The sequence below is a fragment of the Tursiops truncatus genome, chromosome 1 (assembly GCF_011762595.2).
Source record: "Tursiops truncatus isolate mTurTru1 chromosome 1, mTurTru1.mat.Y, whole genome shotgun sequence".
NCBI classification, from domain to species: domain Eukaryota; kingdom Metazoa; phylum Chordata; class Mammalia; order Artiodactyla; family Delphinidae; genus Tursiops; species Tursiops truncatus.
The window spans coordinates 167,002,084-167,017,990 of record NC_047034.1 but is presented as its reverse complement, the minus strand read 5'-3'; the positions used below and the strand labels follow the sequence as shown (position 1 = coordinate 167,017,990).

Genomic DNA, 15,907 nt, shown 5'->3' with positions numbered 1-15,907 from the left:
CTGTTTCCTCTGTAGAGCAAGCAGCACCAGTCGCGTGCTGGCAGAAGAGATAAAGTGGGCCTCAGGAAGTGGGGTGAGGTGGGCTAAGGCTGAGGGGGTTAGGTCCAGAGATGAGGAAAGTTTAGGGTATGGTGAAGGTCAGGAAAAGGATGAGTGTGTCTCGGCAACACACACGTGGGTAACACAAAAAGCTGTGTATATTTCCTAGAATCATAGAATCATGATATCAGATTAACTGTTTGAAAAGGGCCATATCAGACTGGTTTTTTTTAATAAATTTATTTATTTATTTTTGGCCGCGTTGGGTCTTTGTTGCTGTGCGCGGGCTTTCTCTGGTTGCTGCAAGCAGGGGCTACTATTTGTTGCAGTGCATGGACTTCTCATTGTGGTGGCTTCTCTTGTTGCAGAGCACGGACTCTAGGCATGCGGCTTCAGTAGTTGTGGCTCTTGGGCCCTAGAGCGCAGGCTCAGCAGTTGTGGTGCACGGGCTTAGTTGCTCCGCGGCATGTGGGATCTTCCCGGACCAGGGCTCAAACCCATGTCCCCTGCATTGGCAGGCAGATTCTTAACCACTGAGCCACCAGGGAAGTCCCCCAGATTGTTTTAAATACACAAAAGGAATTCTAATGTCATGCACCTATACTCAGTGTTACCAAAGGCCACAGGGACCAGTGGATTGGGTAATTGAGACCACAGGTGGGCTTTGAGGGAATTTCTCCTTTTGTTTATTATTTCCTGGGAAGAATGTATTTGAGGTTAATGCTGCCCTGATCAGAACACAGGTGTTGGGGGCAGCCCGAACCTCCAGGTTTAAATACCATCCTTGCTTTGTCTAAATTTCTGCATATTTTGAGGCCAAGATTTACCCCTCTTTCTCTTGGAATCTGTTCAATAAATACTGAGAAAGAAACTGCACTTTGGATAGAAAGGGCACTGGTTGAGGGGCAGAGCCCTGGGGTAGAATCCCAGCTCTGCTATTTACCAGCTGCCTCAGTTTACCCCTCTGTAAAATGGGTACTAAAACCTAGCCTCGCAAGGAGCAGAGGGCTGTGAGCCTATGTTTCAGGCCTTGGCAGCATGCCTGACACACAGTGTGGGTGCTCAATAACAGTGACATACGTCTGCAGGCGTGAAGGACTTTCCCCGGCCACCCTCAGCTGCAGGGACACGTAAGCTGCTTCTGTAACACAAGATGGACATCACAGCAGCCTCTGGCATTGTTTTGCAGCCGGTGTGCTGCTTCCTGTTTACATGGACCCTGCAGATGCATGGCTTGAACAGTGGACATGGGGGACTTCCTGTGACCTCTGCATGGCCACACAGAGCAGAGAGCCTTCTCTAACTAAGAACCTTCTCTGGACTTGGGCTGAGTGACTGATGGGAGAAAATCATGAGTAGTGAGTTTCTACCCTGAGTAAGAGTTAGGGCAGCGCAGGGATCCTGTCCCTTTTGGGTGCAATCTAATCCTCAGTCTTCAAACTTGAGCACTCGCTATGTACAGAGCTCTGCACTGACATCTATCATTCACTGAGCACCTACTACGTGCAAGATGTTGTAATCATGAAGATAATTATTATCACTGAGGGCCTGCTCTGCACATACTACTCTATAATGAAAATGTCAACCTCTTTTTTTTGGCTATGCTGCGGGGGGCGGGGGGGTTGAGGGATCTTAGTTCCCTGACCAGGGATAGAACTCGGGCCCCGGCTGTAAGAGTGCCGAGTCCTAACCACTGGACCACCAGGGAATTCCCTCAAACCGTTTTTCTGGAGAGCCACTGTGTTCTATAACTGTAACCATCTTCATCATAATCGTTTGTTCCTGACCGCTCTGTGCCTCAGTTTCCTCATCTATACAATAGGGACAATCCTTTCTTAAAGGATTGATGAGATGATTGAGTTAATACACACAAAGCACTTAAAACAATGCCTGGAGTATATTTAAGAGCTTAATAAATGTTGGCTGTCATGATTAATATTATTAGTTATTGAATATTCATTGTGTGTGAGACACTGTGATTCTTCTTCTTTTTTTTTAAATAAATTTATTTATGTATTTATTTTTGGCTGCGTTGGGTCTTTGTTGCTGTGCGTGGGCTTTCTCTAGTTGCGGCGAGTGGAGGCTACTTTTAGTTGCAGTGCGCGGGCTTCTCATTGAGGTGGCTTCTCTTATTTCAGAGCACGGACTCTAGGCGCGTGGGCTTCAGTAATTGTAGCACATGGGCTCAGCAGTTATGGCTCACGGGCTCTATAGCACAGGCTCAGTAGTTGTGGGCTTAGTTGCTCCGTGGCATGTGGGATCTTCCTGGACCAGGGCTCGAACCTGTGTCCCCTGAATTGGCAGGCGGATTCCTAACCACTGCACCACCAGGGAAACCCTGTGATTATTCTTAAGGTAATAATAGTTAAGGTTACTGAGCACCTATTGGGCACGAGAGCTTGTAATCAACATCAGTGTAATAACTGAGCTCCTCTCGTGAGCCAGAACTGGGCTAGATACTGGAGACCCCGAGAGCTGTGTCCTGGTCAAGGGTCTGATTCTCTGATTAGGGGAAATTGGCCTGTTTTGAAAGTAGGCCTCTCCAGGAGAGTCAAGGTGGACTCGAATGCAAATATGTGCCTAGAGCAAGCAGGGGATGCCTTGAGTGGCCAGAGAGAGTGTTTAGGAAACAGGACACTCTTGAACTATCCCTTGAGCTGGGCCAAAATGGACCCCAACAAGCTGTGTTCCTGTGAATGTTCGCCTGGGCAATGGGTCACTAGGGGCCTGAGCACCCACCAGACAAAGGCCAAAGTCTTCTCCCTGGGGAGGGAAGGGGTGCAAGAGACAGAATAAAGAGTGTGCTGCACTGCTGAGCTTTGGACCCAGGGAGGATCTCCCCAGTCCTCAGAGATGGAATAAAAGTGGAGGTGAGGGCTTCCCTGGTGGCACAGTGGTTGAGAGTCCGCCTGCCGATGCAGGGGACAGGGGTTCGTGCCCCGGTCCGGGAGGATCCCACATGCCGCGGAGCAGCTGGGCCCGTGAGCCATGGCCGCTGAGCCTGCGCGTCCGGAGCCTGCGCTCCGCAACGGGAGAGTCCGCGACAGTGAGAGGCCCGCGTACCGCAAAAAAAAAAAAAAAAGTGGAGGTGAATTCAATGAGCTAGGGGTTCGGTGCCTCCTTCCTTCCTCCTGCCTTGGGGCCACCGTGTCGTGTCAAGCTCATGGATATTGCAGGCTTGCTGCCTTCTCTGCCTGGTCACAGGGCTAGGCCATGGCAGGCGACCTCCAAAAGCCATGGAAATTTGTAGACCTCCAGGTTCTGTGTTATTTCAAGGTCAGCCCCATTCCACATTCTGAGTTGCTGTTGGCCCTCATATTTCCAAGGAGAAAGGAAAACTCCAGCAAGAAGGGACTGGGCCCGAAATTCAGAACCACAGAGAAATGGGCCCTGAGACCTGAAATGGCCCCTGGGCAGCCTGGAAAGATGGCTCAGGACTCTGGAAGCCTGAATTCTTGGGTGGAGGCACTCTCAGTTCTCAGCTCAGGAAGCTCCAGGCCTGGCTTTGGACTTGGAGGAGAGACTCAGAAATATTCTAGTCCGAGGGCCTTTAGAGACCATCGAAAGGACCCCACTCATGTTACAGAAAGGGAAACAGAGGCCTGGAGAGGGGAAGTGATGTCCCCAAGGTCTCAGGGCAGGCTGGTGGCAAAACTCATCTGGAATCTGGTCTCCAGGGTCCCTTAGGCAGAAGGATGGTGAATAACTGGGTGCCTTGTGGGGCCTGATTCCTCAGCACCCAAATCAGTTGAGTCTCTGAAGGTTTGGAGCCCTCGGTGGCCCAGGGAACATTTTCCCAGATATTCCCACCTCATTCTGACCCTTCCAGCTCTCACCTGGCCTGGACAGACCACTCTCCTCAGAGATTTCCCAGGAAAGGCTGTCCCCCAACCTCTACCCATCCCTGGTTGCCTGTTCCAGCGCATGTCACACTAGCCATCAAGGTTTGCTCTGCATCTACCCTGGGCCCTGGTCATTAAAACCACATCTTTAAAAGAACAGATATATATAAAGTACTTAGCACAGTACTTGCCACATACTAAGTGTTCTGTGAGGCTTTCCTATCATCACTGTCATCCTCATCATTATTACTTCTACCTTTCTTCTTACATGGGGCTGTGCTAAAATCAATAACAATTCTTTTTTTTTTTTTTTTTTTTGCGGTACGCGGGCCTCTCACTGCTGTGGCCTCTCCCGTTGTTGCGGAGCACAGGCTCCGGACGCGCAGGCTCAGCGGCCATGGCTCACGGGCCCAGCCGCTCTGCGGCATGTGGGATCTTCCCGGACCGGGGCACGAACCCGTGTCCCCTGCATCGGCAGGCGGACTCTCAACCACTGCGCCACCAGGGAAGCCCAATAACAATTCTTAAAAAAAAAAAAGAAGAAGAAGAAGAATATGAATAGGGATTGAGAATGAACAGCCTCAGCAGAGGCTAAGGGAGGCTGAGAAGCTCCCCAGTGATTCATTCAAGGTGTAAATCAGAGATTCCAAACTCAGATCTGTGGGCCTCACATTCAGCTTGCAAGTACTTTTGTTCAGCCCGCAAACACCATGATATTTTTAAATTTGTTGCTAACACATAGAAAATCAGATTCCTGGCTTCTCTTGAAAAGGCAACCGCCCGTTTGAGAGCTGGGTTTAGAAGAGGTATCCCCTCTCCACTCAGTCACAGTCTCCACCACTCCCTACTACCACCCAGCCCCCTTCACCCATTCACTTTTACCTGCCCGGCCCTTGTAGGTCCTCAAGTGCCTAACCCCCCTTCTAAATGGCTGTCCCCACCACCACTCCCAATGGAGGATTGGAAGGTACATTTTGCCACAGACAATTTACTTTCCACAACTGCAGCCTGATGGATGTGTGCCCACTTCACGGCTGGTGTTGATGTCACCACCAGCTACAGGGCTTAGAGATGGGCTCGGGGGCTCTCCAACCCAAGAGGATTGCTTCCCAGAACTTGGGCAGATGACCTAAGGAAAAGATCCCGTTGCCGAAGAGAGGGAGCTCAGGCAACTTTATCCCCGGCTTCTGCGGCAGCATGGGAGTGAGGTTCCGGCTAGGAGGCCCGTGAGGGCAGCTCGGGTTGGTGGAGCCATCCACGTACTGCAAAGCATGGACAGCCCTGGAGGACGGCACCACGCAGGTGCTGGCGCAGGAGTTGTCAGAGGCGGCCAGTCTGGTGCTGGGGTTGGAGTACCTGTGGGGGAAGGAGTGGTCCAGGTGGTCCAGGTGGTCCAGGTGGATGGAGTTGGCGGCGCGTGCCAGGTAGCTGGCTGCAAGCCTCGGCAGGCTCAGGGATGACTTAGGGCGGTTGGTGTAGAAGGCATTGGTGGATCTGTCAAGGTAGTTGATGCCTCTGATGAGTTGGTCCAGGGAGGTGGGGCCAGAGGGACCCGAGGGACGATCTGTACAGAGCAGGCAGTGGGGACTGCCACGACAAGCAGGCTTTCTGGCCACCTTGGGGCACTTCAGCAAGTGGCTTGTCTCCACACACCTGGAGTTGTAGGGCCGGCCCATGCAAATTCTCCTCACTGGAAGTCTGGGGGAGCCGGGGTTGTCAGACTGCTCTGAAGGGCTGCTGCTTGCCTCTGAGCCACTCAGGTACGAGAGCACTTGAGGTTGTTAGCCCAGGTCACGCTGGGGCCGTGGGGCCAGCCTGGAGTCCCAGCCCGGGCCAGAAAGGACACATTGGTGGGATGGTTCAAGCGGCTGCAGGTGTTAGAACGGCTCACTTGGCGTCCAGGCATCATCCCGGTCGGGCAGACAAGGCTTCGTGGTGTGGAACTGCTGAGAATTCACCTGGAAGCTGGTCCCCCGGGCCTGGCGAGGAGAGAGCTGGGTCACCTCTCCTTGCCACATCCCCTGGGCTTTCTTGCCGGGTGTTCCTCTTCCCATCCTCCTCCCAGGCCCAGGGATTTTCAAGCTGGAAAACGGCCACCCTATTCTTCAGAAAGCACAGAGGACAAGAGATGGGGAAGAAGGCAAGACCCTGAGAACAACTGAGGCCAGAGGACCCCTAGGAAAAGTGGGGCAGTCTCTGTTTTCCTTTAACTCTAGCCCATATTCTGAAACTCCCATTTACCTTTTTTTTTTTTTTTTTTGCGGTACGTGGGCCTCTCACTGCTGTGGCCTCTCCCGTTGCGGAGCACAGACTCCGGACGCGCAGGCTCAGCAGCCATGGCTCACGGGCCCAGCCGCTCCGCGGCATGTGGGATCTTCCCGGACTGGGGCACGAACCCGTGTCCCCTGCATCAGCAGAGGGACTCTCAACCACTGCGCCACCCAGGAAGCCCCCATTTACCTTTTAAGCAGGGACACTAGGAGACCACAAAAGCAAAGGACTGAATCTCTAATGGTGAAATTCCAGGTACTGAGACACACATTCTTTGGAGGTAATATCAAATAGCTAACCATCCACTACTCAATGCACCCTCATACTAAAAAATATATCTTGGAAGCGATGTGATACATGCCCTCTCTCTTTGCCCAGCCCTTTGCTTGTGCCTTACATTGTAAGTCTCACTACAAATCTAGGAGGTAGTTACTGTTCTATTCCTATTTGACAGGTGGGGAAACTGAGGCTCAGAGAGATGACGTGACTTGCCTCAGATAACACAGTTTGTAAGTGGTGGGGGCCAAGATACTATCTTGAGCGTGTCTGATGACCCTTAAGAGACAATGCCACATTGTCGGGGTGACTTTGCCCCCCCCACCTCAGTCTACTGAGGAAGAATTCTCACCACACCTGTTGTCCTGTCTGCCTGGACGGGGGCACTGATGGGGAAAACCAGATGGAGAGGAATGCTTGTTAACCCTGTACCTGAGATCATCTTGACTCTGTGAACCCCAAGTTGAGGAAGCGGGGGCAAGGTGGTGCTGTAAGTCTACTAATGGGGCTGGGCTTGTGAGACAGAACCTTCCAGGATATTTGGTCTTCATCCTCTCTGACAGTAGGGAGCTCCTCATCCACCCACAAGAGAAGTGGGCTTTGGGATTCCTACTCCTCCTGGTCTAAAAGTGGGCACCTCACAGGGACTAGGGCCTGACCAGGCTCCAGTCCATTTAACCCCGCCTCCTGTCCCTGGGCCTGCCTGGGCAGTGGAGCCCCACCCCCATTCCCATTGTCCCTCAGGTCCCCAGTAGTCCCCCTTACCAGAAGGAAGGTTCTGATTTCTCTCCCCCACTACCACCGGCTTGATGCTAATTTTCCACTTCTGCCTAGTGAGAACGGAGCAGTATTTGAGCCTGTCCCACCCGGAAAACAGCTGCCTGCCCCTCTCCCAGCCCAGGGCCCTTCAGCTGCCCTTGTCCATTGGGTCTGAATCGCGTGGAATGTCCAGACTCTCGCCTCTTCCATCCCCGGTCCCCCCCGCCCCATCTCCTCCTCCAGAAATATGGGAGGTGGCTGAGGGCTGGTCCCCAAGGCCCCCCTTCCCTTCCCTTCCTGGCTGCCTGGTCCCACCTGCCCTAAGCGCCCTCTCGCACTCTCACTCTACCTTCAGGGGGTAGACGACTTAGCCTGACTCAGCCCTCTGCTGGGGAACACCCTCAGGCCACTACTCCAGACTGCTGGCCATGTCATACAATCATGGAATCCTGGAGCTGGGAGAGGCCTCCAGGGGTCATCCTGGTCAGGCCCCTGCCTCAGGGCAAGTACCACGTTAAGCTCTCCATGACAGATGGGCCCTATTTTTAAAGTGAGGCTAGGGTGGACTTTTTCCAGTGTTCCCTGTTGTTTTTCTAGTGTTTAATTATGCTGAGAGTCAGGAAGTTCCGTGCCGGGCCTGATATAACTCTCGTTGGCTGTGGTCAGCATCAATTTTCTTTTCTCGTTGGGTCAGCAAACATTTATCAAGTCTCCCTAAAGTGCTGTCCCTTTGAGTGACCCATAACATAACAGCACTGTCTTTCCTCCCTTCTTGCCTGGTCCTCACGCAGTCAGCAACCCCGTGTTGGGTCCCTACTGGGTGGTGGGCTAGAGCCTGAGGATTCCTTTCAGAGCTCCTGTGCCCCCCACCCCACTGGGTCCTGGTCCATAAGGAGCATCTTGGACATATCCGTTGAATGAATGAACAAGATCCCCCTTTGAGATTTCATGGTATTTGCCCTCCATCATTTCCTTCCCGCAAGTATTGAAAATACACTTTGAAAATTTCAAACTTTTTCAAAAATTTTCAGACTTACTGAAAACTTACAAGATAATGAACTCCCATATACTCTTCATTCGACTCTACGAATTATTAATATTTTGCCACATGTATCACCACACACACACATTATTATTATTTTGAGAGTAAGGTGCAGATAATGGCAGCCTTTCCTCTTGAATACACCTTTACTTCAGCGTGTATCTCCTACAAGCTGGGAGAACAAGGACATTTTCTCACATATCCAGTTATCAAATACAGGATACTTAACAGTGATACAGCACTGTTAGCTAATACACTGTCCACAGTTTACCGATGATTATTCCCTCCGACGTTCTCCATGGTAGTTGTATATCTCCAATCCAGGAGCCAATTCACAATCAGGCTTGCCTTTAGTTTTCAGGTCTCTCTGGTCTCCTTCAACCTGGAAGTTCCTCAGTCTTTGTCTCTTATGACATCGATAGCTTTGAAGAGCACAGGCAAATTGTTTTGGAGAATGTTCTCCAATTTGGGTTTATCTGATGTTTCCTAATGATCAGATACAAGATCACAAAGCACATATACACAGAAGCCTCCACTGGACATTCCCCAGCCGTGAAGGGCCTTTTGCCCTGGGGTGGGGTGGTTACAGCCACTGAAACAGGGAGCCAAGAGGAGGGCTCAGAGGGACCCCGGAGAAGGAGGAAGAGGGGTGTAGGGAAGCTCAGTGGGCCAGGGAAGCAGTGGCAACCGTTTCCTTGTGGGGCCTCAGCCAGGCCTGCTTCTGTTCTGGGCCGGGGGCCGGGCAGGCAGGCAGGCGGCCAGCAAGAGGGCTGGACCTCTACGCCGTTTGTCCTGAAGGTACCCAGGCGCCGAGATCACTGGCCATTTCTGGCCTGGGCATTAAGAGCCTCTGGAAATAGCTCCAGGACAATTATTTCAGGAGGAATGTGCTATTCCTCCATCTTCCCAGAAAGCCAGGCTGTGTCCCATAAGATCAGGAATGGCTCTCTCCGGCCTCCCCAACTCCAGGGGATCCTGAGGTCCTCTGGGGGCCACAGAGGCCTTCCGAGCCAGGAGAGTCTGGGAGGCCAGCATGGGGTCAAGGAGACTAAAAGCCCCCTTCTCCCGTGAGGGGAGGTGTGGTTCTGGCCTTAGGTCCTGGGCTCTCAGGGCCCAGCCTGGAGTCAGGCCTGCTGGCAGGGGTCCAGCTGACTCCAAGCCCAGGGACACAGGAGGGAGGGTGATGGGGAGCTGCCTACCCCACCTCCTGCCCAGGACCACCCCTGAGAGACTGACCTGGTAGAGCACCTGTTATGTGCCAAAGCGCCTGACATTGTCAGTACCAGGGCCCCACATTCACCCTCTCATTTAATCCTCGCAGCACCCCTAGGAGGTAGGTATTTTGCTTTCAAGATGAAGTCACTGAGGCTCAGAGAGAGCAAGAGACTTACCCAAGCTCACCCAGCAGCCAGAATTAAAACCCGATGTTTTGGCCCCAGAGCCTACGGGCTTAAGCACTAAGTGAGGAAGAGGGTGGGTCACCCACTCACTCAGTGAGGACTCAGTAAGTGACCCTATGAACTGAGAGGTTTGGGGAGGGGTCCAGCCCCCTTCCTCCATCCCCCAGCCAAGGCCAGCTGCCTCTCCCTCCCTAGCACTGCAGGACGGATGTCCTCGTCGGTGGGGTGCCCCTCTCCACACGGTCTCCAGCCACAGCGGCCCCCACCCTTGCCCCATCTGGGCCGCCTCCAACCTCGGCTCCTTAGTTGCATTTACAAACCAATTGCAAATCATGGGCTTTCCATCAGCCCTTGCCCCTCCCGCTCTGTCCCCTCTCACCTGACTGCCCCACCCTGCAGTCCTACCCACATCCCTCTCTCCTCCTGTGCCCCACCAAGACCAACAGGGGTCCTTTCCCCACCCCAGGTTTAAAGAGTTCAAGGGCATCTCATTCCCCTGGGCTCCCCAAGAATGGAGGGAACAGCCCCCTTCTCCAGAGACCATAGGACCTGCCCCATTAGTGCATAGGCTGCTCATTAAATCCTTTCCTGCCACACAGCAATTGCCCCCCACCCCTTGCCCCTGGCCTTGAGATGGTGGGAGGAGTGTTCCCTTATTCTTTCAGCCACGTGGCACTTGGAAGCATCACAGACCAGGAGGAAACCCAGCAACTCAGCAGCCATACTTGTGAGTCCATCGCAGTCTGGGGAGACAGCTAGAGCCAAGAGCCGGGACTCTATTGTCATTGTCCCACCCTGCCTGGAGGACATCTGTCCCAGCCTTTTGGCAATGTGACTCACCTGAGCCCTTATCTGGCTTGGGGCCAGCCTGCCTGCAGGGCTGAAAGTCTCTCCTGGGCTGGGTTCTGGCCCTCCCCCGGCTACAGCCTTCCATCCACCCAAGCACAGTGAGTCACACACACTCATCCCCTAACACCCTCAAGGATATGGGCTCTCTGCTCGCCAGCTGCCAAAGCAGCACTTCCCTAAACCCCTGTATGGCAGGAGCAAGCCAGGACACGTCTGAGTTCAGGAGCGCTGAGGCAGGTGTGGCTTGGCAGGAGCCCCAGCCAGCAAGAACTGCCCTCTCGCCAAGCCGCCTCGGCGCTTTTGAGGTAGAGCAGCCAACCTGGGAGGGGACAGGACTCTCATCGTTATGCGGCCTGGGAAGTTCCCTCTAAGGGGGCTGGGGATGATGGTCATGTGTAGACTTATATACAGCCTTATACGCACCCCTGCTGAGAGAGGACTTGGGAAGCAGGACAGCAAGTAACTGGTCTGTGCTGTGACCTCGGGTAAGTATTGAACTTGTCCGAACCTCAATCTCCCTTTCTGTAAGATGGGGGTAAGGAAGGTGCCCAGTGAACATTGCTGGCTCAACAGACTTACAATAATAGCTAATGTTGGGGCTTCCCTGGTGGCTCAGTGGTTGAGAATCCGCCTGCCAGTGCAGGGCACACGGGTTCGAGCTCTGGTCTGGGAAAATCCCACATGCCATGGAGCAGCTAGGCCCGTGCGCCACAACTACTGAGCCTGTGCTCTAGAGCCCATGAGCCACAACTACTGAAGCCCGCGTGCCTAGAGCCCATGCTCTGCAACAAGAGAAGCCACTGCAATGAGAAGCCCGCACACCGCAACAAAGAGTAGCCCCTGCTCGCTGCAACTAGAGAAAGCCCGCGTGCATCAACGAAGACCCAACGCAGCCAATAAATAAATAATAAAATACATGAAAAAAAAATAGCTAATGTTATTAGCTAATAATAGCTGAATGCCCCCATGTTGCAGGCACAGTGTGCTATAGTGGTACGTGGGATTCAGCTCATACTGCCTCACAAAAGCCAATTCTGAAATATTCTAGAATCTGGTGAACTCCTTGTTAAACCATCGGTAGCTTGAAATCAACCATGGCAGGAACATTTATACCACAGGAATTGGCAAATGCAACAAATCAGGGGTTTTTTGGGTTGGGTTCTTTCTTTTTTGAGCCCCTAGGTCACCAGCACACCGCTGAAGCCATGTCACTATGGCCAAATGACTTAATCTTTTTTTAAGAAATTGGAGTATAGGTGATTTACAATATTGTGTTAATTTCTGCTGTACAGCAAAGTGATTTAGTTATACATATATACATTACCTTTCTTCTATATTCTTTTCCATTATGGTTTATTACAGGGTACTGAATATAGTTCCCTGTGCTATACAGTAGGACCTTGTTGTTTATCCAGATTTAACTTTTTGAACCTCTGTTTCCTTACCCATAAAACCACAATAATAATGATCCACATGTAACGAATGCTTCCTGGGTCCCAGCTGCTGTGTGTAATTTTATGCATTGACTAGACTGGGCCATGGGATGCCCAGATACCTGGTTAAACATTACCTCTTGAGTGTGTCTGTGAGGGTGTTTCTGGACCATATTAGCATGTGGGTTGGTGGACTGAGTAAAGCAGACCGGCCTCTGCTTGTGGATGGGCACCATCTAATCTGTTGAGGGTCTGAATAGAACAAAAAGGCAGAGGAAGGTTGAATTCATTCTCTGACTGACTAGTTGAGCTGGGACATCCATCTTCTGGCCTCGGTCCTCCTGGTCCTCAGACCGTCAGACATAGGCTGGAATCTACACCATTAGCTATCTAGTTCTTAGGCCTTTGAACTATACCACCAGATTTCTGGGTCTCCAGCTTGCAGACAGGGGATCATGTGACTTCCCAGCCTTGCATAACTGCGTGAGCCAATACCTAATAATAAATAAATATATGTATGTATATATAAATACAAAAAATATAGCATATGTACATATATATATACAACATATACTATAGCATATAGTATTACATAACATTGTACTATATATGTTGCTATACGTAAGTGTGTGTATGTGTATATATAAAAGTTTGTGTCCCCCCCTCAAATTCGTATGTTGAAACCTAATCCCCAACATGATGGGATTTAGAGGTGGGGGCCTTTGGGAGGTGATTAGGCCGCTGAGGGGAAAGCCTTCATACATGGGATTAGTGCCCTTATAAAAGAGACCCCAGAGAGCATCCTTGCCCCTGTGCCATTTGGGAATGCAGTGAAAAGACAGCCATCTCTGACCCAGGAAGTGAGCTCTCACTAGACACTGAGTCTGCTGGTGCCTTGATCTTGGACTTCCCAGCCTCTATAACTGTGAAAAATAAATGTTATTTAAGCCACCCAGTCTATGGTATTTTTGTAATAGCAGCCCAAATACAAAGACACACACACACACACACACACACACACACACACACACACACACATGACTAAGAAATACATGTATATATATATATATATATATATCTCCATATATTTCCTATTGATTCTGTTTCTCTGGAGAACCCTGACTACTACACTGTGCTGAGTGCTTTATATGTATTCGCTCATTTACTGCCCATTACAACCTTACAAGGTAGATGTTAACAGCATCTCCATTTTTTAGATAAGAAACTGAAGGGCGGAGGTGAACTAACTCACCTAAAAGGACGTGGTCAAGACGTGAACCCAAGCAATCTGGCTCAGGTCTGCCCACTAAACGTTGCACCTGCTGCCTCCAGGGCCATCACTGCAGCTGCCGTTTATTAAGCAATTCCTGAGTGGAGACACTGCGCTAAGGGTTTTCCGCATATAACAGGTGGACCCCACAGCCCTCCAGGTTTCTGGGGTTACCTTTTCCTTTAATAATCACATAAAATAGCTCGAAGGTCCATTCCATGTACCATGGGAAGTTCAGAGCCTTCCTCACTCTTTCTGAGGCCCCCAGGGGGCTGTTATGGTCTCTTGTCACCCTTCACTCTGAATCTCTGCTTCTGGACCAATTCTCAGCCCCCTCTTCTGTGACTGCCATCATCTCTCAGCAAAGCTGCACCCTTCCTCCGCCACGGTGATCACGACTCCCTCCTCACCTGCGCCCCAAACCACCTATGACAGACCTGACTGAGGCGCAGGCTGCCAGCGGTTGACAACACTCAGCATAGGACAGAAAACAGCCCGACGTAGAATAAACGGCCACCGCTCAGCTCTTCATGTCTCCTCTCCTCCTTTGTCCTCGGGCCCGGGCCGCCCACCATGGAGCTCTCGGGAAGCCCTTCTCCATCTCAGCTCCTCTCCCCGCCGTCCTCTTCTGAGGCACTCGCCCCCGCAGGGCTCCCCCTCCTCGGACTGCTGACGTCAAAGCCGACATTTCCGGTTCTTGGTTGACCGTACAAAGTTGCTCCTTTGAATCTCACCTGGGGTGGGGTGGGGGAGGCCACCTTCCACGTGAGGGTGCTTTCCTCCTGCCGCCCCCACTAAGTGTGGAGCAGCGGGTGACAATGTTTCCCTTCCTGTAAATATGCTTTGGGTGACTAGATCCTTTCAATAACATTGTGAGGTAGAGCCTTTGTCTTCCCAGAGAGGAACTCAGCACTGAGACTCTGCTTTGCGCACGTTCTACCAGACATAGGACCTTTGGGGAAGTTACCTCCCTTGTCTGAGCCTCAACTGCCTCATCTGCAAGCTGGGATAGAAAGAATACCTGCCCCACAGGGTTGATCCCTCGGTGTGTTGTAAACTCTCAATAAATCGTGGCTGTTCGATATTTGACAGATGAGGAAATTGGGTTCTAGGCCCAGCTGTGTTCTTTTTTTTGTAAATATATTTATTTTATGTATTTATTTTTGGCTGCGTTGGGTCTTCGTTGCTGCGTGCGGGCTTTCTCTAGTTGTAGAGAGCGGGGGTTACTCTTCGTTGCGGTGCGCGGGCTTCTCATTGCGGTGGCTTCTCTTGTTGTGGAGCATGGGCTGTAGGCGTGCGGGCTTCAGTAGTCGCGGCACATAGGCTCAGTAGTTGCGGCGCACGGGCTCTAGAGTGCAGGCTCAGTAGTTGTGGCACACGGGCTTAGTTGCTCCGCAGCACGTGGGATCTTCCCGGACCAGGGCTCGAACCCGTGTCCCCTGCATTGGCAGGTGGATTCTTCACCACTGTGCCACCAGGGAAGTCCCCAAGCTGTGTTCTTAATGTGCCGAATGACCTGGGCCTCAGTTTGCCCAAATGGAAAGGAGACAGTGGGACTGAATGGTCTCTGAAGCCCGTTCCAGGCCTGTCGTTCTCATTAATGGCATCCATGAGTCTTTACCGCGTGTTCTCAGGACCCTTCCAGACCTTGCCTTATGTATGTCTTCATCTCCATGTTCATTGGACTCCTTTCTAATAAACTGGTACACATGAGTAAGGTCTTGAGTTCCGCAGGCCATTCTAGCAAATTACACCTGAGGAGGGGGTGGGGGGAACCCCCAACTTATGGATGGTTAGCTCAGAAGTATAAGGGTAGGGAATTCCCTGGCGGTCCAGTGGTTAGGACTCAGCGCTTTCACTGCCAGGGGCCCAGGTTGGATCCCTGGTCAGAGAACTAAGATCCTGCAAGCGGCACGGTGTGGCCAAAAAAAAAAAAAAAATACAGGGGTAGCCCCTGGCCACCAGCCACTGGTGTCTGAAGTGGAACTGAGCCCTGTTACTTGTGGGATCTGGTGCTCATACCGGGGAGATAGTGCTAGAAACGAATTGAATTATTGAGTAACCAGTGGGTGTCAGAGAATTGGACCATTGGTTGGTATCAGAAAACAACTCACAGCCCCTTTTTGAAAAAAGCTCTTACATGGAGCCCACAAAAGAAACATGTCCCAGGAGTCAAGGAGAGGATCTGGTTCAGGCTGGGATGGGAGTTGCCAGGGACCACTGGGAAGATGCGGCAAAGCTTGGTGGTGGGTTCCCAAGGGGCATAGTACTATTCTTTAAACTTTTCTGTATGCTTGAAATATTTCCCAATTATCAACTTAAAAAAAAAAAAGCAGGGATGGGATGTCGCAGAAAGGGCCCTGGATTGAATCTGGAGTCCTAGGTCTTGGCTTCAGTTACGCCATTGGACCACCCTGTGACTGGAGCAAGTTACAGCCTTCCTCCAGGCCACAGGGGCCAGACTCTAGCAGCCCCTTCCGTGCTGATATTTTCTTAGACGGTTTTCATTTACTTCAGTCCAAATACGTATTGAATGTCTGTTAGGTGCTTATCTATTTACATGTCTGACCTCCCGAGCGGACACTGAACCCCTGGAGGGTAGGAGCTGTCTCCTCACCCCTGTCTCCCTGGCGCCCAGCACAGGCCCCTGTATTTAGTGAGTTGTCTGAATGAAGGAAGGAAGGAAGGACAGAATGAATGACCACCAGGCCCCTGAAGGATTTGGA

General features: G+C 51.6%; 1 protein-coding gene across 1 annotated transcript; it reads right to left on the bottom strand.

The window, feature by feature from the left end:
- Positions 1-4,927: 4,927 nt before the first annotated feature.
- LOC101317934 (uncharacterized) lies at positions 4,928-5,790 on the bottom strand. Its single transcript, XM_019937714.1, is given in 2 exon segments — positions 4,928-5,640; positions 5,643-5,790. Coding segments are annotated over 2 exon segments (861 nt in total).
- Positions 5,791-15,907: the final 10,117 nt, after the last annotated feature.